This window comes from Ascaphus truei, chromosome 4 (genome assembly GCF_040206685.1).
Source record: "Ascaphus truei isolate aAscTru1 chromosome 4, aAscTru1.hap1, whole genome shotgun sequence".
NCBI lineage: Eukaryota > Metazoa > Chordata > Amphibia > Anura > Ascaphidae > Ascaphus > Ascaphus truei.
The window spans coordinates 402,830,692-402,845,545 of NC_134486.1; the positions used below are offsets into that span (position 1 = coordinate 402,830,692).

Sequence of the window (14,854 nt, forward strand, 5' to 3'; positions counted from 1 at the left end):
GTAGTTATTCTGGAGAGAACGTTCTTTGAGCAGCCATTCTGTTTTTTCTTTTCATTTTATAAAGTATATAGTCTGATTATAGAGGGTTTACTTAAAACAAGAGCACACATAAGTATCCAGTGGCAAAATGTCTAGCAAAATGGCTGCCGGGGTACTTCCTATTTGCCATATTCCATTTTCTCATATTCCCAACGAGTAGCATGTGTGTTCCAGAAAGAAAGGGTCCTGTATTTCTTTTACCTTCGTTACATTAAACTTCCATTTTTAAATGGATAAGGAGTAATACCACACAATGTAGCATGCTCTCCTGCAACATTTGATTACAAACCTTTATGTAAAAAAAATATTAATGTGAAAAAATACACAGTTTATACAAGACAAGTTAAGGTAACATTGAGATTTAGAGGTAGTGTAAATTGGAGCTATGTTTGTTGAAATAGGTTTTCTTATGTTTATGTTTCTAAGCCACTAAAGAAATAATTCTATATATAGGGATTTTCAGGCCAAACAGCCGCTTTGGACACTATAGAATAAGGCCCTAAAGCAGCCTTATCATATTATAAACCAATAATCGGAAATTAACTTTTGTTTCTATTGCTAACTTTTCTATAAAGTAAATGTATGTAATCTTAACACAGGTCTTTGTGGTGCTTTAAAGAGACCTCTGGGAATGACGTTTTAGTATTGAGTAGTTACAGGGCTAAAACCATGTCAACCAGATTTGAACCAACTTCTTTCCGCTGATAGGTGGTCCGCACAGAAAAGAACAGTTTAAATAACCGTTTCCTGCCCTGGGACCAGATCGAGACAGAAGCCGTTCTTTCCATTGATGATGATGCCCATCTTCGCCACGATGAGATCATGTTCGGTTTCCGGTAAGCGATGGTCCCTTCTATAAAGAAACCAGCCAAGCTTTCTGTACTCATCTCCTCCTTTGTTGCACACTCCCTTGTTAAACTATTGGTTCTAGTGAACACATTAGCCAGGGTTCCTGTCACCAGCCTCTCCTAGGATACTAGAGAGATGTCCTGGTCACAAACATGGAAGATTAGCACTATCGTTAACATATTAATAATAACATAAAGGTTGCAAAACATTGGTTACCGTGGAAGAATTCAGATGCGCAAAAATATTTTAAAACCCCTTGTGCCTGTTTTTAAGATATTGTATTGCTTACAAGAAACAGGTCGCTGCCATTAGTTCACTTTCATCATAAGTGGGTAGTCTGTTCTATTTAGATAAACAAAAATGAGAGACGAGGAGTCTATGTTGAAGCTTATTTATGCTTCAAGTTATTTATAAATCTTCTAATCTGAAGACATTCGTGTTCATTGCATACAATGAATCACAACCTATGAACCTTTCTCCCCATGGGTTTACGGTCCCTACTCAAAGGCCGGGCCATTTTTCTCTTTGATAATACAGTATCTGATATTGTGCTAGAAATGCAAAATCTATATTAATGCAACAAATATATCATAGTACAGTTTTGTCACAATTCCATATTGGAATTAATGGCAAACGTTCAAATGTATACCCCTTTTTATGTAGCGTAAAATGTATTCTGAGAAGCAGAGCTGTAAACCCAGTTTGCTATGTATATGTGCACATTTCATTGCATATAACAGTACAGTACAATTTGGTTTAGTATAAGCCTTCTCTTTCAATATTTACTACATTGTTTTCATGCCCTCTGCTGGTGTGCCCTCTGCAGTGCAGCTTATCTATTTAACTTGCTTTTTGTGATAACCAATTTATAAATAAACCTGCAACTAAAATGCTTGTATTGTCAACACCTGACGAGCGCATTTGTCACATCCTCTGCTGGGAGTCAAACCTATTACCGGGAGCAATGAAAGTGCATTGCCACAACAGTGTGGGAAATACAGTATAAGCAGTTATTGAATATTGTGCAACTCTTACTGTGCCAGCACCATAGCCCGAGGCTGCGTTTTCATATAATATAAAAACAATATTGTTTAGCTGGAGAGGAGCAATGTTCTGGCTTGATCATCGTAATAGCTGTGCACACAGCTGGAGGGAAGCAAATGTTTTTGAATCAAGATGCAGTTGTTACTGCAGGCCACAGATTAAAGACTGTAATTGTTCTCCGTTACTTGAAGTGTAGTACAGTTTAATAGAAGTAGAAATTTTTATTGCAGAAAATGTTCAGAGGTATATAGACTTAATAATTCATATTTTCATTACAATTGTGGAGTTTTCCTTTACCTAATTAGCAGTGGCTGCAACGAAGCTGTCTTGATTTTAATGTGGGGCTTAAATTTTAATGAAATCCAAGGGAATTCTCCCCCCCCCTCCCACCCTCTCTCCACTTCCCCCCCTCCCACCCTCTCTCCCCTTCCCCGCCCCAGTTGTATGTTTTTCACTTTTAGTTACACCACAGTCTTTATGAAGTGCTATCCAAAGTGTATTTACTTACAGGTATTGTGGTATTGGTATTGCTGCTGAGAGAGAGCTCCGTTGGGTTCAGGAAGCTTTGAGGTAAAGGAGGGGTTAAAGCAGAGAACACGGTGTGACATTGTGTTTTAAGGGGAGTAGATGGCCCAACATACAAATCCCCCTTCAATAGCTTGACAGAGTAGGGGGTGCTGTAAAGCTTTTTTTTTTGCCTGAAATTTTTCCGAAGTCTAATAATATATATAGATCTATATAGAGAGAGCTATAGTATATATAACCTAAACATTTAGAACCTAAAAGTGCAAAAAATAACTTCCTTAGCGTGACATTAGTGAAATAAAAAATAATCAAAATTCACTGGCAAAAATTATAAACCTGGACTCCGTAGTGAACTATTCCCATGGTAGTGCAGTCTCTTGTTTGAACCACGTTCTTATTGCTGAGTGTGTGGGGGTCCTTCCGCATCTGTAAAGACCTCCTACGCATTTCGCAGTTGGCTGCTTCGACACGGAGTACAGTGGAGCTGGATAGTGTAACAATAGGTTGTCACCGCCAATGGAACCAATGATTATACTCATTTGCTACCTAATGATCCCTTCTTGGTGTATAAATGTATGCTGTTTCGGTTATAATTAAGCTTCCCCCACATAACAAGGATATTGTTAAATAAGAAAACACAAGAAGAGATCACCAGAGAAGCATTACAAGTACTGTATAACAAATTATGTGAAGTTAGCTTTTCTGTATTCATTGTCGATATTTAACTTTAACCTGGGAAATCTGTAATAAGCATGAGCTAACTTTGCCTTTTACTAAAGGGGCAGCCCCACATAATGCAAATGTTTTGACATGCCTAAGATTGGCCTATTACATTTACTTGACATGATTGTTTTATAAATAGAGGAAATACACTGTCAGACTGGAATGATGTACAGTATGACCTTTTAGCATGTTATATCTGTAGACTTTCTGTTAAAGCAGCATTTCATTCTAAATCCTAGATGTGTGTTTTTTTTATTATAAATCAGTTGTATAGTATGCATTTTGTTTCTTTTTTATTTCACTCTTTGTCCTTTATAATGTCTTTAAATGTATTAAACATTCTTGGGTTGCTATAGAAACCGTTTGATGCCATAGCACTTCCTCTTTTGACATAGGCGGCCATATTGTGAACCCTGAGAGGCAGGATCTTCGCTGATTGATAGGCAGTTTAGATAATGACATTGCCGTAAATGTAAGGAACTGCTGCATTTATTCAAACGAAAAACGGCCAAGAGGAAATGCTGCTTTAAAATCTAGTAAGGTTATTTTTTTTTATAAATAACAATAGTGGTATGGGGTCTTAATTGTGCAAATATTAAACTGTAGGGTTCACTGTGTGCTTGATATTACTTTCAGACAATCTAATCTAGCCCTTGTGCACTGCTGAGCAACTTATTTTAATTATGCACTGGTAGCTAATGGCCTACTAGCAAATGCATGACATGAATTTCTCATTACCATAAAATAACTCTGTAATGATATTCTAAATTGAACTTGAGCAGTTAATTTAAATAATGAGTTTTCTCACATACTGTTCCCTACCAGTATCCAACCTGAATCTATTGCATAATCTTCTAGAATAAATTAATTCTGCCATAATACTTTCAGTACAGTAAACTGAATTTGTTGAGTTTCAGTTGCATAGGGCCAGGGCAAGTTGGCGTAGATCTGAACCAGCTGTTAGAGCAGCAACCCTGGCTGAAAACAGACATTCCTGGGGTTGTAAGAGGGAGATCTCGCTTTGTGTTGGCACGGTGACTTGGGGAATTCTCGCCGATATTTATCATCGCTGTTTCCCACTCGAACTACAGAGGGGTAGTGGAAAATCCCTGGAGACTGACAAAGAAATGGTGGCAGCCAGGCTCCCAAGTATAGTTATTGGGGAACTCGGATTATCAACTTTTCTCCCGACCAAGGGGCCTATGCAGAGAGCAGCGAATTTTAAAATTGGCGAATTTATTAAAAAGTAGCTTTTTTGGAGAGTTTTAATCTCCATATGCAGAAAAGTGCGAATTCTGCTATGTTTAACATGGATGCGTGTGGCGAGTTTAAATTGGCGAGATGCGCGCTTCAGAAATGTGTTAAAACAAATTCGCGCCTTTTTTTTCCCCTTTGCAATGGCCGCGAGCGGCAGTTTTTTTTGGCGAGGCAAAACGGAGACAATCGCGCCATTTTATTGGCGCGAACAGCCGCTAGATGCCGTTCGCGCCTCTCTGCATACGGATATTTTTTAAACTGGCGAGATTGAGGTTCTCGCCAGCCGCGAGGCGAGTTTTACAAATAGAAAAGAAAAATTGGCGCGTTTTTCGGAACTCGCCATTTTCTGCTGTTTTCTGCGCGATTTTCTCCAAAAAATGGCGAATTTCGAAAATTCGCTGCTCTCTGCATAGGCCCCCAAGTCTCTTATTTATTTATTTATTTTATTTATTTATTTATAAAATATTTTACCAGGAAGTAATACATTGAGAGTTACCTCTCGTTTTCAAGTATGTCCTGGGCACAGGAAAACAGTTTCCTGCTGGGCGGGCTAATCTTGAGTGGGGACATCATTTGTTCCCCATTAATAATAATAATTGGGTTTTTCCCCCTCTTGTATAGCGCTGCCAGTGTACACAGTGCTGTACATAGAATTTTGCATGCACAGAGTCCCTGACTGTAAAGCTTACAATCTAATTTTTGGTGCAGAGAGATAGTGACCCCTCGTTCTTCCCAAACCTGGCCCTGCTACCTCCTTCTACATTACTGATGCCAGCACTATCATATACCCAGTATCACAAGACTGCTGCCTAGCTGTCACATTTGACTCCTCCCTCACATTTTCCACATCTTCAAAATGTATCTAAAACCGGTTGCTTTTTCCGCCTCAATATTACAAAGATACACCCTTTCCTCTGCTGCTCTATTGCTAGAACTCTTACAGAGACCCTCATTCTCTCCCGTCTCGATTGCTGTAACCTCCTGCTGTCCGGCCTCCCTGCCTCTCACCTGTCTCCCCTACAATCTATCCTAAACGCTGCTTCCAGAATCACTTTACTCTTTCCTAATTCTGTCCCTGCGCCTCCCCTGCTGAAATCCCTCTCCTGTGATTCCTATCAAATCCCGTATCGCAGAATAAATTCTCCTCACTTTTAAAGCTTTACCCTCTTCTGCCCCTCCTTACATCTCAGCCCTAATTCCTCGCCATACACCTTCCCGATTCTTGCGTTCTACTCAAGAATGTCTTCTCTACCCCTTTTGTATCTAATGTCCTCTCCTGCCTTAACCTTTCTCACTCACTGCCCCACACTTCTGGAATGCCCTTCCCCTCTATCCGACAAGCACCCTCTCTATCAACCTTTAAGACCCACCATAAAACCCACTTCCTTAACGAAGCATATGAGCAGCTCCGTGACTTATACTTTACCCCTCTTCCATAGACCTGGGCCCCTTGCAGACACACTTACCAGAACACCTTCCTACTTTCTCTGTACGTTCTTCCAATTTACCAATTAGATTGTAAGCTATTCTGGGCAGGGACTCCTTTTCTTAAATGTTACTTTTATGTCTGAAGCACTTCTTCCCATTATGTGTTATCTGTATTATTTGTTATTTATGTGATTGTCACGTGTATTACTGCTGTGAAGCGCTATGTACATTAATGACGCTATATAAATACAGATACATACATACTTGCCCAGGGTAACAAGAAGTGGACACTGGGATCTAAACCAGACTCCCCTGCTTCACACACTCATTGTTTTCAGAGTCGGTGCTTTTAAAACTGTCGCTCCTACGATATTATTTATTTGCCACTGGTACGAATAACCTGTGGCCACCATCTTCACCCATGTATGTCCCCAGTGTAGAAAAAAAATGTTCCTTTATAAGTGAACCACCAGATCAAAATATACAAAACAAAATAATAACATGGGAATCTCAAAAAAATGTTTTATTGCTGATCTAAGGGGACTTACGCAAGTTACTGCCCCCCTTCCTCCCCAATATTATTCTTGTTACCCCTCCCCCTTCACGTCCTCACCTCTTCCCTCCTCCCCCCCCCCCCCCAACTGTTTGTACTGTTGTGAAACATCTTCCAATAAAAACCAAGTTTAAAAAAAAAAAAATACAGTGCTTTTGCCATTTGGCATCTCCTCCTCTCTAATAACTTTGTTCAGCTGTTGACTTAATACTGGGTCACGCACAAAATGAACACCTTGAAGGATTATTGCATGTTCCAACACACATTTTAGTGTTCAGTGTTGTAACAGGTAAGTTTTCTCAACTGTTCTTTGTGTTCCAATTCAATACTATAAGTTCAAAATAGATGGCAAATATGTATATTATGTGGATGAAAAGTATTAGAGCTACAACTCATGCCACCAAGCCCATGTGCATTGAAGTTGCATTGCTCCTTGTTTATTAAAAGGTAGATATATTATTATTTTTTAGGGCAAATTATTCACTTGGGTCACTGAGGGAATGTAGAAAAAAAGAGGGTGAGGTATACATGGCATGCACTAAAGCAGAGGAAATGCAAGGAATCGCAATGTTTTCTCTTCGAGTCATTACAAATAACCACCGTTTTCTTTACCTTTTCTTCTTGAAGCGTATGGAGAGAGGCAAGAGATCGAATTGTTGGCTTTCCTGGGCGATACCATGCCTGGGACATCCCTCATCAGTCCTGGCTGTACAACTCTAACTATTCATGTGAACTCTCTATGGTGCTGACAGGTGCCGCCTTCTTTCACAAGGTGAGCTGCTGACTTAACATTTCTTAAATAAACCACCTCCTTGGCTTTCTATTAGCTTCAGCGTTTCTGACCCATTACACTCGTTAGATTTTATATGAGCAAATTAAAGATGTTCTGATTTGTTTTGCTGCCTTAGCTCAGTTTATGCCGCCCAGCTTCACTTGACTGGAGCTGAAATTGGGTGTAAATAAATGTCTTGTAAATGTTTGTATGAGTACTGTATGTGTTTGTACAGTATGTGTTTATTGCTATAGAGTACCATGGATATACCATTTTATAAGTGATATATAAACATTGATAACCAGAAACAAGATGGTAAAAAGAGCTGAACACTGTTCATCGTTGCGGCCATAAAATAACTTTGGAAATATTTTGGAACACCGGTGTATGTACTTTGAAAGCATTTTAATTAGGGCAAATGTTTCATTTTAATGAAAATCTGTTTAGTGGTGTTTGCTATTTTTAACGGTGTATTAAGTGAAACTATTTAATATGGTGTCTTTGAAGATATTTCTAAAAGGAAAATTGTGTGGTATCTTCTAAGGAGGAACATTAAAAAGAGTGAAAATGGTTCACTGATTATTTACCCCTCCTGTGTGTTTTCAAAGAAAATGCAGCTTTATTAGGTGTGTTTTTTTTCTTCTTTTCTTTAATTCTTAGTACTACGCCTACCTGTATTCCTATGTGATGCCACAAGCAATCAGAGACATGGTAGATGAATACATTAACTGTGAGGATATTGCCATGAACTTTCTTGTTTCTCATATCACTAGAAAACCACCCATCAAGGTAAGTAACTGGTGATGATCTATCCAATGACTTTAACCCTCTGTGTGCCCAAGGACATAGCTACTAGTGCAGGGGTGGCGAACTCCAGTCCTCAAGGGCAACCCACATGCCAGGTTTTGAGGATATCCCTGCTTCAGTACAGGTGGTTCAGTCGTGGATTGAGCCACCTGTGCTGAAGTAGGGATATCCTTAGAACCGGAGCTGTTGGTGGCCCTTGAGGACTGGAGTTGGCCTCGCCCTGCACCACATTATGGGGTCTGGCCCTCCTGGGGCCCCACGACATAGCAGCTACGTCACATTATTAATAAGTGTTAGGTGTAGGTGAGAGCGCGTTCTGCGCTCCTGCGAGCTCCTCCCTGTCATCAGTGGGGGGAGCAAGCACGTGACCGCTTCAAAGTAGTGGTCAGGTGACCACCAGTGCCGGAGGGGCAGTGGCATTGGTACTGTGATCCCTTCGGCACTTCAAGGGGTTAATAGAACTGCAGAAAAAGTTGAAAGTACATATCCCTTGCTGCAAGTGTTTGTTTTTCTTCTTTGTATTGATGTCACTAGATAAATTGGCTATTTTGGGCAGGCAGCATTCACAGCAAGTGTAGCATGTTTAAAGATTCCCAAAATATTTAAATACTTTGTAATTAACCCAAACGTCGGGTGCTGGGCACGTGTCCAAATCTTACTTGCTTACTAGGCAAACATTGCCAATACTTAGCAGAAAAATGTCTGTATCCCCTTTTAATAGTTATAACTTTATTATATAGAGCTTTTATCCCTTCACAATTACAAAGTAAAGAAAAACATTTAAAACTATAATAGACACAAACACTGGATGCACATATAGGACGTGACAAAATACAGAATGGAAATGTCAGTATTAAATGCTGAATTGTTGGTTGTGGTTGGTTGTGCCTTAATCAAATGCCTGGGTAAACAGACTTTGAACTGGTTTTAAATAATGTCGAGGGAGGAGGCATTTCGAACCATATGAGGCAGAGTAGTTTAAAGGCTCGAGCCCCAAAGGATGTCAAGAGAGATTCTGGGAGCTGTAAGCACACCTTCACCTGTGGATTAGTCGTTGATTGTGTGTAGAAGGAACCAGTAGCTCTTTAATATTGTTTGGACCCTGATTACGTAGGGCCCTAAATGTCAACATGCCAAATTTGCCACTACAGGCCACCAGTGCTGAGAACTGTTTTGATGTCAGGAACGGGTACAATTAGTTAACGTCGCAGCATCATTCTGCAACGGCTGCAGGTGGCACAGCTTTGTTTTAACATCATATTGTCATTTCACAATGATCATCTTCATGTACATCTATTACAATACTTTAATAAAGCAACTGTAAGATGCATGTAGGGTTGAAAGCTGTTCTAGTCTTTAACCCCACTAAATAAGGGATGGTTTGTGCAATTCTAACTTTTTAATAACGTAAAATTGGTGTGCACTTGAAGGACAAGTTCTTTTTCTTATTCCTTATATTTAAAAAAACAATCGACAGGTGCTTGGAAGTTACTTTAATTATGTTGTCAAAACAATGCATAATGGAACCCTCCCCCGTTCACATGGCAGGATCGTGTTCTTCCCATCAGATTATCTACCAAGTGAGATCCCAACATGAAACATCCTTTAGCTTAAAGGTTCAGTGCCACCACACAACCTGCAGTTGTAGCTACACACCACCTTGCCATAGTTGCCTGTTTAATAATTGTGGATATTTGTAAAAGGCCTTTAGAATGTAATTAAAAAACTAATGCTGAAGACACAAAGGCTGTGCAATCTGCAATTCATGATGCATTAGCGAGTGTGTGATCACTGTAGATTTTGAGGTGATTTCAACGTTTCACTGACCACAGTTTGAGAGCCTCATTTCTAAGAAGCCCTAATATTAAAACAACATAAATTGAGGAAGTGGAACTGCACCACCAAACCTTGGGGTAAACCTACACACGTATGTTTTAAAACGCGGGGATATTTTGGGGGGTTGAGGGAACGGACAACTTCTTGCTCAAATTGAATCTAATACTTTGCTTTCCTTTCTTGAACGTCCCCATATGCTGTTACAGAAAACTAAAGACCTGATCTTTTCTCAGCTCCAGCATGTGTCTCAGCATTTTTAATGCTGTTTACAGACAACTAAAAATAAAGACCTAATTGCAGTATGATACTATTCCTGAGCGGATATGTGAAGCAGAGTACTAATTTGCCATAAAATATGCAGTAAGATGGCTGAAAGCTTTCTAACCCAATACATATTGGAAACTGAAACCAGGAAGACGAGAGAGTATGGTTTGGCAGTAATTAAGCACCTTGATAAGTCACTATTTCTGTCCAGTAATGTTTGAGGAAGGTGCTTGTAAAAGTGAAAGACCCTGGAAGGGTTTGAGCTGTGTGTGGAAGTGAACCATCTTTTAAACAAGCTTGATTGAGAAAAAAACATGAGCTTTAATGATTTGTCACACTATCAGGAGTGATGAGAACAATTGGCATTGTTTTTCATTTTGCATGCGATACCTCAAAAATGTAAGTTCTTACCATTTAGTCTTTGCCTTGAAAGTAAGTTTGCTTTAAATTTATTGGCTTTTTTTTTTAGATAAACAAATTATTAGTAAATTTAATTTTTTTTACAATTAGACTTTCTATGTAAAATACACAATTATCATACATTGGCACTATACTGGGAAATGTAATGAGATGCCACCATGCTTGATTTGGATAGCCGCGTGCTGGAAGAAATCTGCAGTCCAGTGTGACTTGTGTTTATAACCGTATCACCTGCTTTGAGTGGCTGCCTTAATGATTAATGATCATTGTACAAGCTACAGCAGGGAGTAGAAATCACTTGTGTCAAATGTAAGGTCGCCATCATTTCCAGCGAATAACTCGCTGTGTGTGTAGATACATTGCTTCTTTAAGAGCCTTTTATAACGTTAAGCTAATACCTGTGTTTCCTCAGGTCACTTCTCGCTGGACTTTCCGCTGCCCCGGCTGCCCTCAAGCCCTTTCACATGACGATTCCCACTTCCACGAGCGCCACAAATGCATTAACTTCTTTGTCAAGGTGTATGGATACATGCCACTCCTGTACACCCAATTTCGCGTGGACTCTGTTCTCTTCAAGACTCGACTTCCCCATGACAAGACAAAATGTTTCAAGTTCATCTAGTGCTGTTGGGTTGGAAAGCAAAAGAGGACGGTTTAAAAAAAAAAAAAAAAACTTTTGAACTCTTGCAGCCCAGAATTGCCTCAAGTGTTCTCTCCAGTCCTACAAGGAATGGTATTAAATGGAAGTTTTTTTGAGCACAGTGAACTATTGAATTATAACACTAGAAAACCTTAGCATACTGATTACTGACGAAAAAGTGGACATTGGCCAAATATCCATTTTTTTTTGTGTATTGGCCAGAGGTAGACATTGTTTTTATTGTTTTTTTTTTTTTTTTATTAACCATGCAAATATTTTAGATTTGTGTGGCGAAGCTTTTACCTTCTTTATATACTCTCGTCTCTTCGACTTTAAATGTAGAAATTCAGTTTGGTACAACATAGTGACGTGCATGTGGTGTAAAACCCTAGGCACCTACTGCACTCGAGCATTGCATTTGGGGAACATCTTTAACATTTATTTGATAGAGCCACTAGGTAACTTCCCATTTTTATTACACGGCAAAGTAAGCATAACGAAACATCTGCATTAATATGGGCAGCCAAGATATCGCACACGTTGTGTATTATATTGTTTTGTTCTGCCCGTCTGAAGAAGGAATGTAGGCATTCACTGTATGTTAGATCTAACTTTTCCATATATTCAATTCAAATTGTTTTGGGGGGATTTCTCCTATGTTGCAATCACGACGCACAAAAAACTGCCAACTGGTCCTCAGAGCTGACGTTCTTCCAGGAATTTATTGTTCTTTTTACTACTTTCATTTTCTTCACCGAAGCCTTTCTCACGGTTAGATCTACACCTAATAATAAAGCACAGAATTGCCACTTATTACCATTTCACGTGTGTATTAATACATTGTTGTACAGGTCAAAAGATGTAGAAATATATATATATATATATATATATATATATATATATATATATATATATATATATATATATATATATAATTATTTTTTTCTCTGTGGACTGGAGTTCTGGGCAAGTAATTTTCCCGAGTGGTTCTTAAGTAATTTCTGGTCATACACATTCTGTAAAATGGGGGAAAAACATTTTTGGTTTAGGATAGAACTTGATGTCGATTTTGGATTACCCATGAAGAAAATTAACACCAACAAGAACCCGCCTGTTCCTGTGGAAAGATGAAATCGAGCTGACATCTGTTTTACCAACAGGTGGTGGGCTACAAAAAAAAAAAAGATATTTTTAGAGGTTTAGTGATGTAATTAAACCTGTGGTACTTTTTTTTTTGTTTACTGTGTTGAAACGCAGTGGTTAAGTAAAGACACAAGCTTCAAGACAGTAACAAGCTTCCATGTCATGGAAGTAACAGGCGTAATGGTTTATTTTTATGTTATGCTGTGTCTAAACAGAAATCCATGTATTGTGCTGTCATTCTCTCAAAAGCCGTTATCGACAGGAACCAATCTAAGAGACTGTATTGTTCTAATCCCGTCTCAAAGATTAAGCATCAAATAATCTTTGACAATTGCACGCAATGGGATAATAGTGTTGGCAGCACATCATATACAGTAGTGTACATGCAATTTTATTTCCTGACAGGAAGCAGCAGCGTGTTCTTTCTTATTTATTGTCTTTAGTTTTGGAACATTTTTAATGACTGTTCCAATATTTTTATTTTCTCAAGTGCGTATTTTCTTGTGTTCCGCATTCTGCAGTCAATGTCTAATGTAACGTGGTTTTATTTTTACCCTTCTGCTGTCTTGTTTTGTATGTTGCATTCAGGAGTAGAACATGCACAACTTGATATACTGTACAGCAGGCGTGGCCACCTCCAGTCCTCAAGGGCCACCAACATGTCAGGTTTTATGGATATCCCAGCTTCAGCACAGGTTGCTCAATCAGAGGCTCAGTCTTTGATTGAGCCACTTGTGCTGAAGCAGGGATATCCTGAAAATCTGACCGGTCCATGGCCCTTGAGGACTGGAGTTGGCCACGCCTGCTGCACATGGTTGAGCCATCCCATGTTTACATTTTCCACTGTTTAAATACTGTTTAATACTGTATACGCTTCACTTGGTTGTGTTGCAGGACTCTTGAGCACGGTTTTACCTGTTTGTTCCCTCCCATCAGACAATGGTTTACATTTGCAATTAAATGGAATTTGGACCACAGAAATTTATAAAATGACGGATGTCTTAATAAAGTATGTCACAGGTTGCTTTTATCATGATCGTTTTATAAATTATTCTTCTAAGGAAATGTTTTAAAGTGAAATAATGTAGGCCTGTGGTAAGAGCATTGGGCTGGAATACAAGCGGTCTTTAGTTTGATCCTAGTTTACCAGTTCTACTTGACGTAGTAATAGTGACGTTAGTATTTCTTTTGATCAATTACAAGTATTTCTCGCTCTTGTCCTTCTGATGCTACAACCCCGTTAGGATTAAGATTCACCCATTAGGACACACTTAACAACGCATGACCCACCAGTCCTGGACCCTAGGAAGATAGAACGCCTAACAAGGAACCAGTGCTTCAGGTGCAGTATCAAAGCTTAGGCTCTGCTAAAAGTTGAATAAAAAAAGACTTTGCTGCTTCATTTGTACTTTGTTATTCGTCTCTATGTATTTGATGCATTTGGATGCTGCCCGTAATGTGTCCACTCAATTGCTGCCTTCTTTAATGGTGTTCTTATTGCCACACAGTCTAAAAGGCAGCGGGGGGGGTTGCTGTCACGCAGACAGCTTTGGTGCTGGGCAGTCTTGGTGGTCTTATAAGCGCTCTATGGGTATCAGTGCTATCTTAGCATCAGAGCCATTGTGACCAGTCCCTGTTTCACTGTAGCACAGTACTGTATAGCATTCCTTTTCCACACCTGCTGGGTTTGCCTGTCACCACTTCATAAGCACAACTTATTTACTTTCAGGGATGCTGGTTTGTTTTGCTTTTTTGGGGGGGGGGAGGGGGAGAGAGGGAGTGGGTTTCTACAGGTAATGCTGGTGTTAAAAACGTATATTATCGTTTTGCTGTGGCTACGGATATCAAAGATCTTCTCCAACAGTTGTTCTCATCAGTGGAAATTGCCACATTTCAGAGTTCACCATCGGCCGACGGCAGGACCCTAGCCTTTTTTGTGTTTGTCTATCTTGGTGCAGACAGGATTTATACCCTAGTCGCTGCAATAGGAGGTCATAGGTCACTCTTAAATATCATTTTCAAAACAAAATGTTTTGTCGTCTGCAAACTAATAAGTATCTATCATCTGTATTTGCCTGTAAGGGGCTTCTGTTTTGTTTGGGGTTTTTTTTGTACCACAGACATGAATTTGGTAAACTGAAGACCCAAATTGTCAATCTGAAATCGCTTTAGATGCCTTTGCTCACTTTATGTAAAGCAAGTCAGTTCATATTTTTGAAGGTTAGGAACAATGATAAAAAAAACTATATTACTCATATTATTTGTGATTCAGTTCTGTTAACAGCCATTTTAAAGTTCCCTGTTTTTGAGCCAAATTGGGCTGTACTGAGCACTTTTCCAGATCTACAATTGAATACTGTACAGTACACAATGTCTGTTTGGTTTCAAGCTTCTGCATCTAGAAAATTTTAATCGATACTCCCGTTAATAGACATTTGTGTCATTGGAAAATTTCCAATAAAGTAACCTTTCTGTAGGATAAAAGACGCTGTTTTCTCCCACATTGATTTGGTACATCTCCATTGATTTCACTAGCATAATAGAAGGGACTTGG

The 14,854-nt window shown here is 39.2% G+C and overlaps 1 protein-coding gene across 3 annotated transcripts in view; it reads left to right on the forward strand.

The window, feature by feature from the left end:
• The window catches only part of EXTL3 (exostosin like glycosyltransferase 3), a 67,704-nt gene extending 54,374 nt beyond the window's left edge, over window positions 1-13,330 (forward strand). For 2 of the 3 annotated variants that reach the window (XM_075598668.1, XM_075598667.1), the window contains exons 3-6: window positions 748-875; window positions 7,046-7,190; window positions 7,851-7,979; window positions 10,930-13,330. In XM_075598668.1, coding sequence (XP_075454783.1) covers window positions 748-875; window positions 7,046-7,190; window positions 7,851-7,979; window positions 10,930-11,139 — 612 coding nt within the window. In that variant the 3' untranslated portion in view covers window positions 11,140-13,330. Of the gene's footprint in view, window positions 1-747; window positions 876-3,575; window positions 3,717-7,045; window positions 7,191-7,850; window positions 7,980-10,929 lie in introns of those variants that run through there. The other variant, XR_012801232.1, reaches the window with a different exon arrangement.
• Window positions 13,331-14,854: the final 1,524 nt, after the last annotated feature.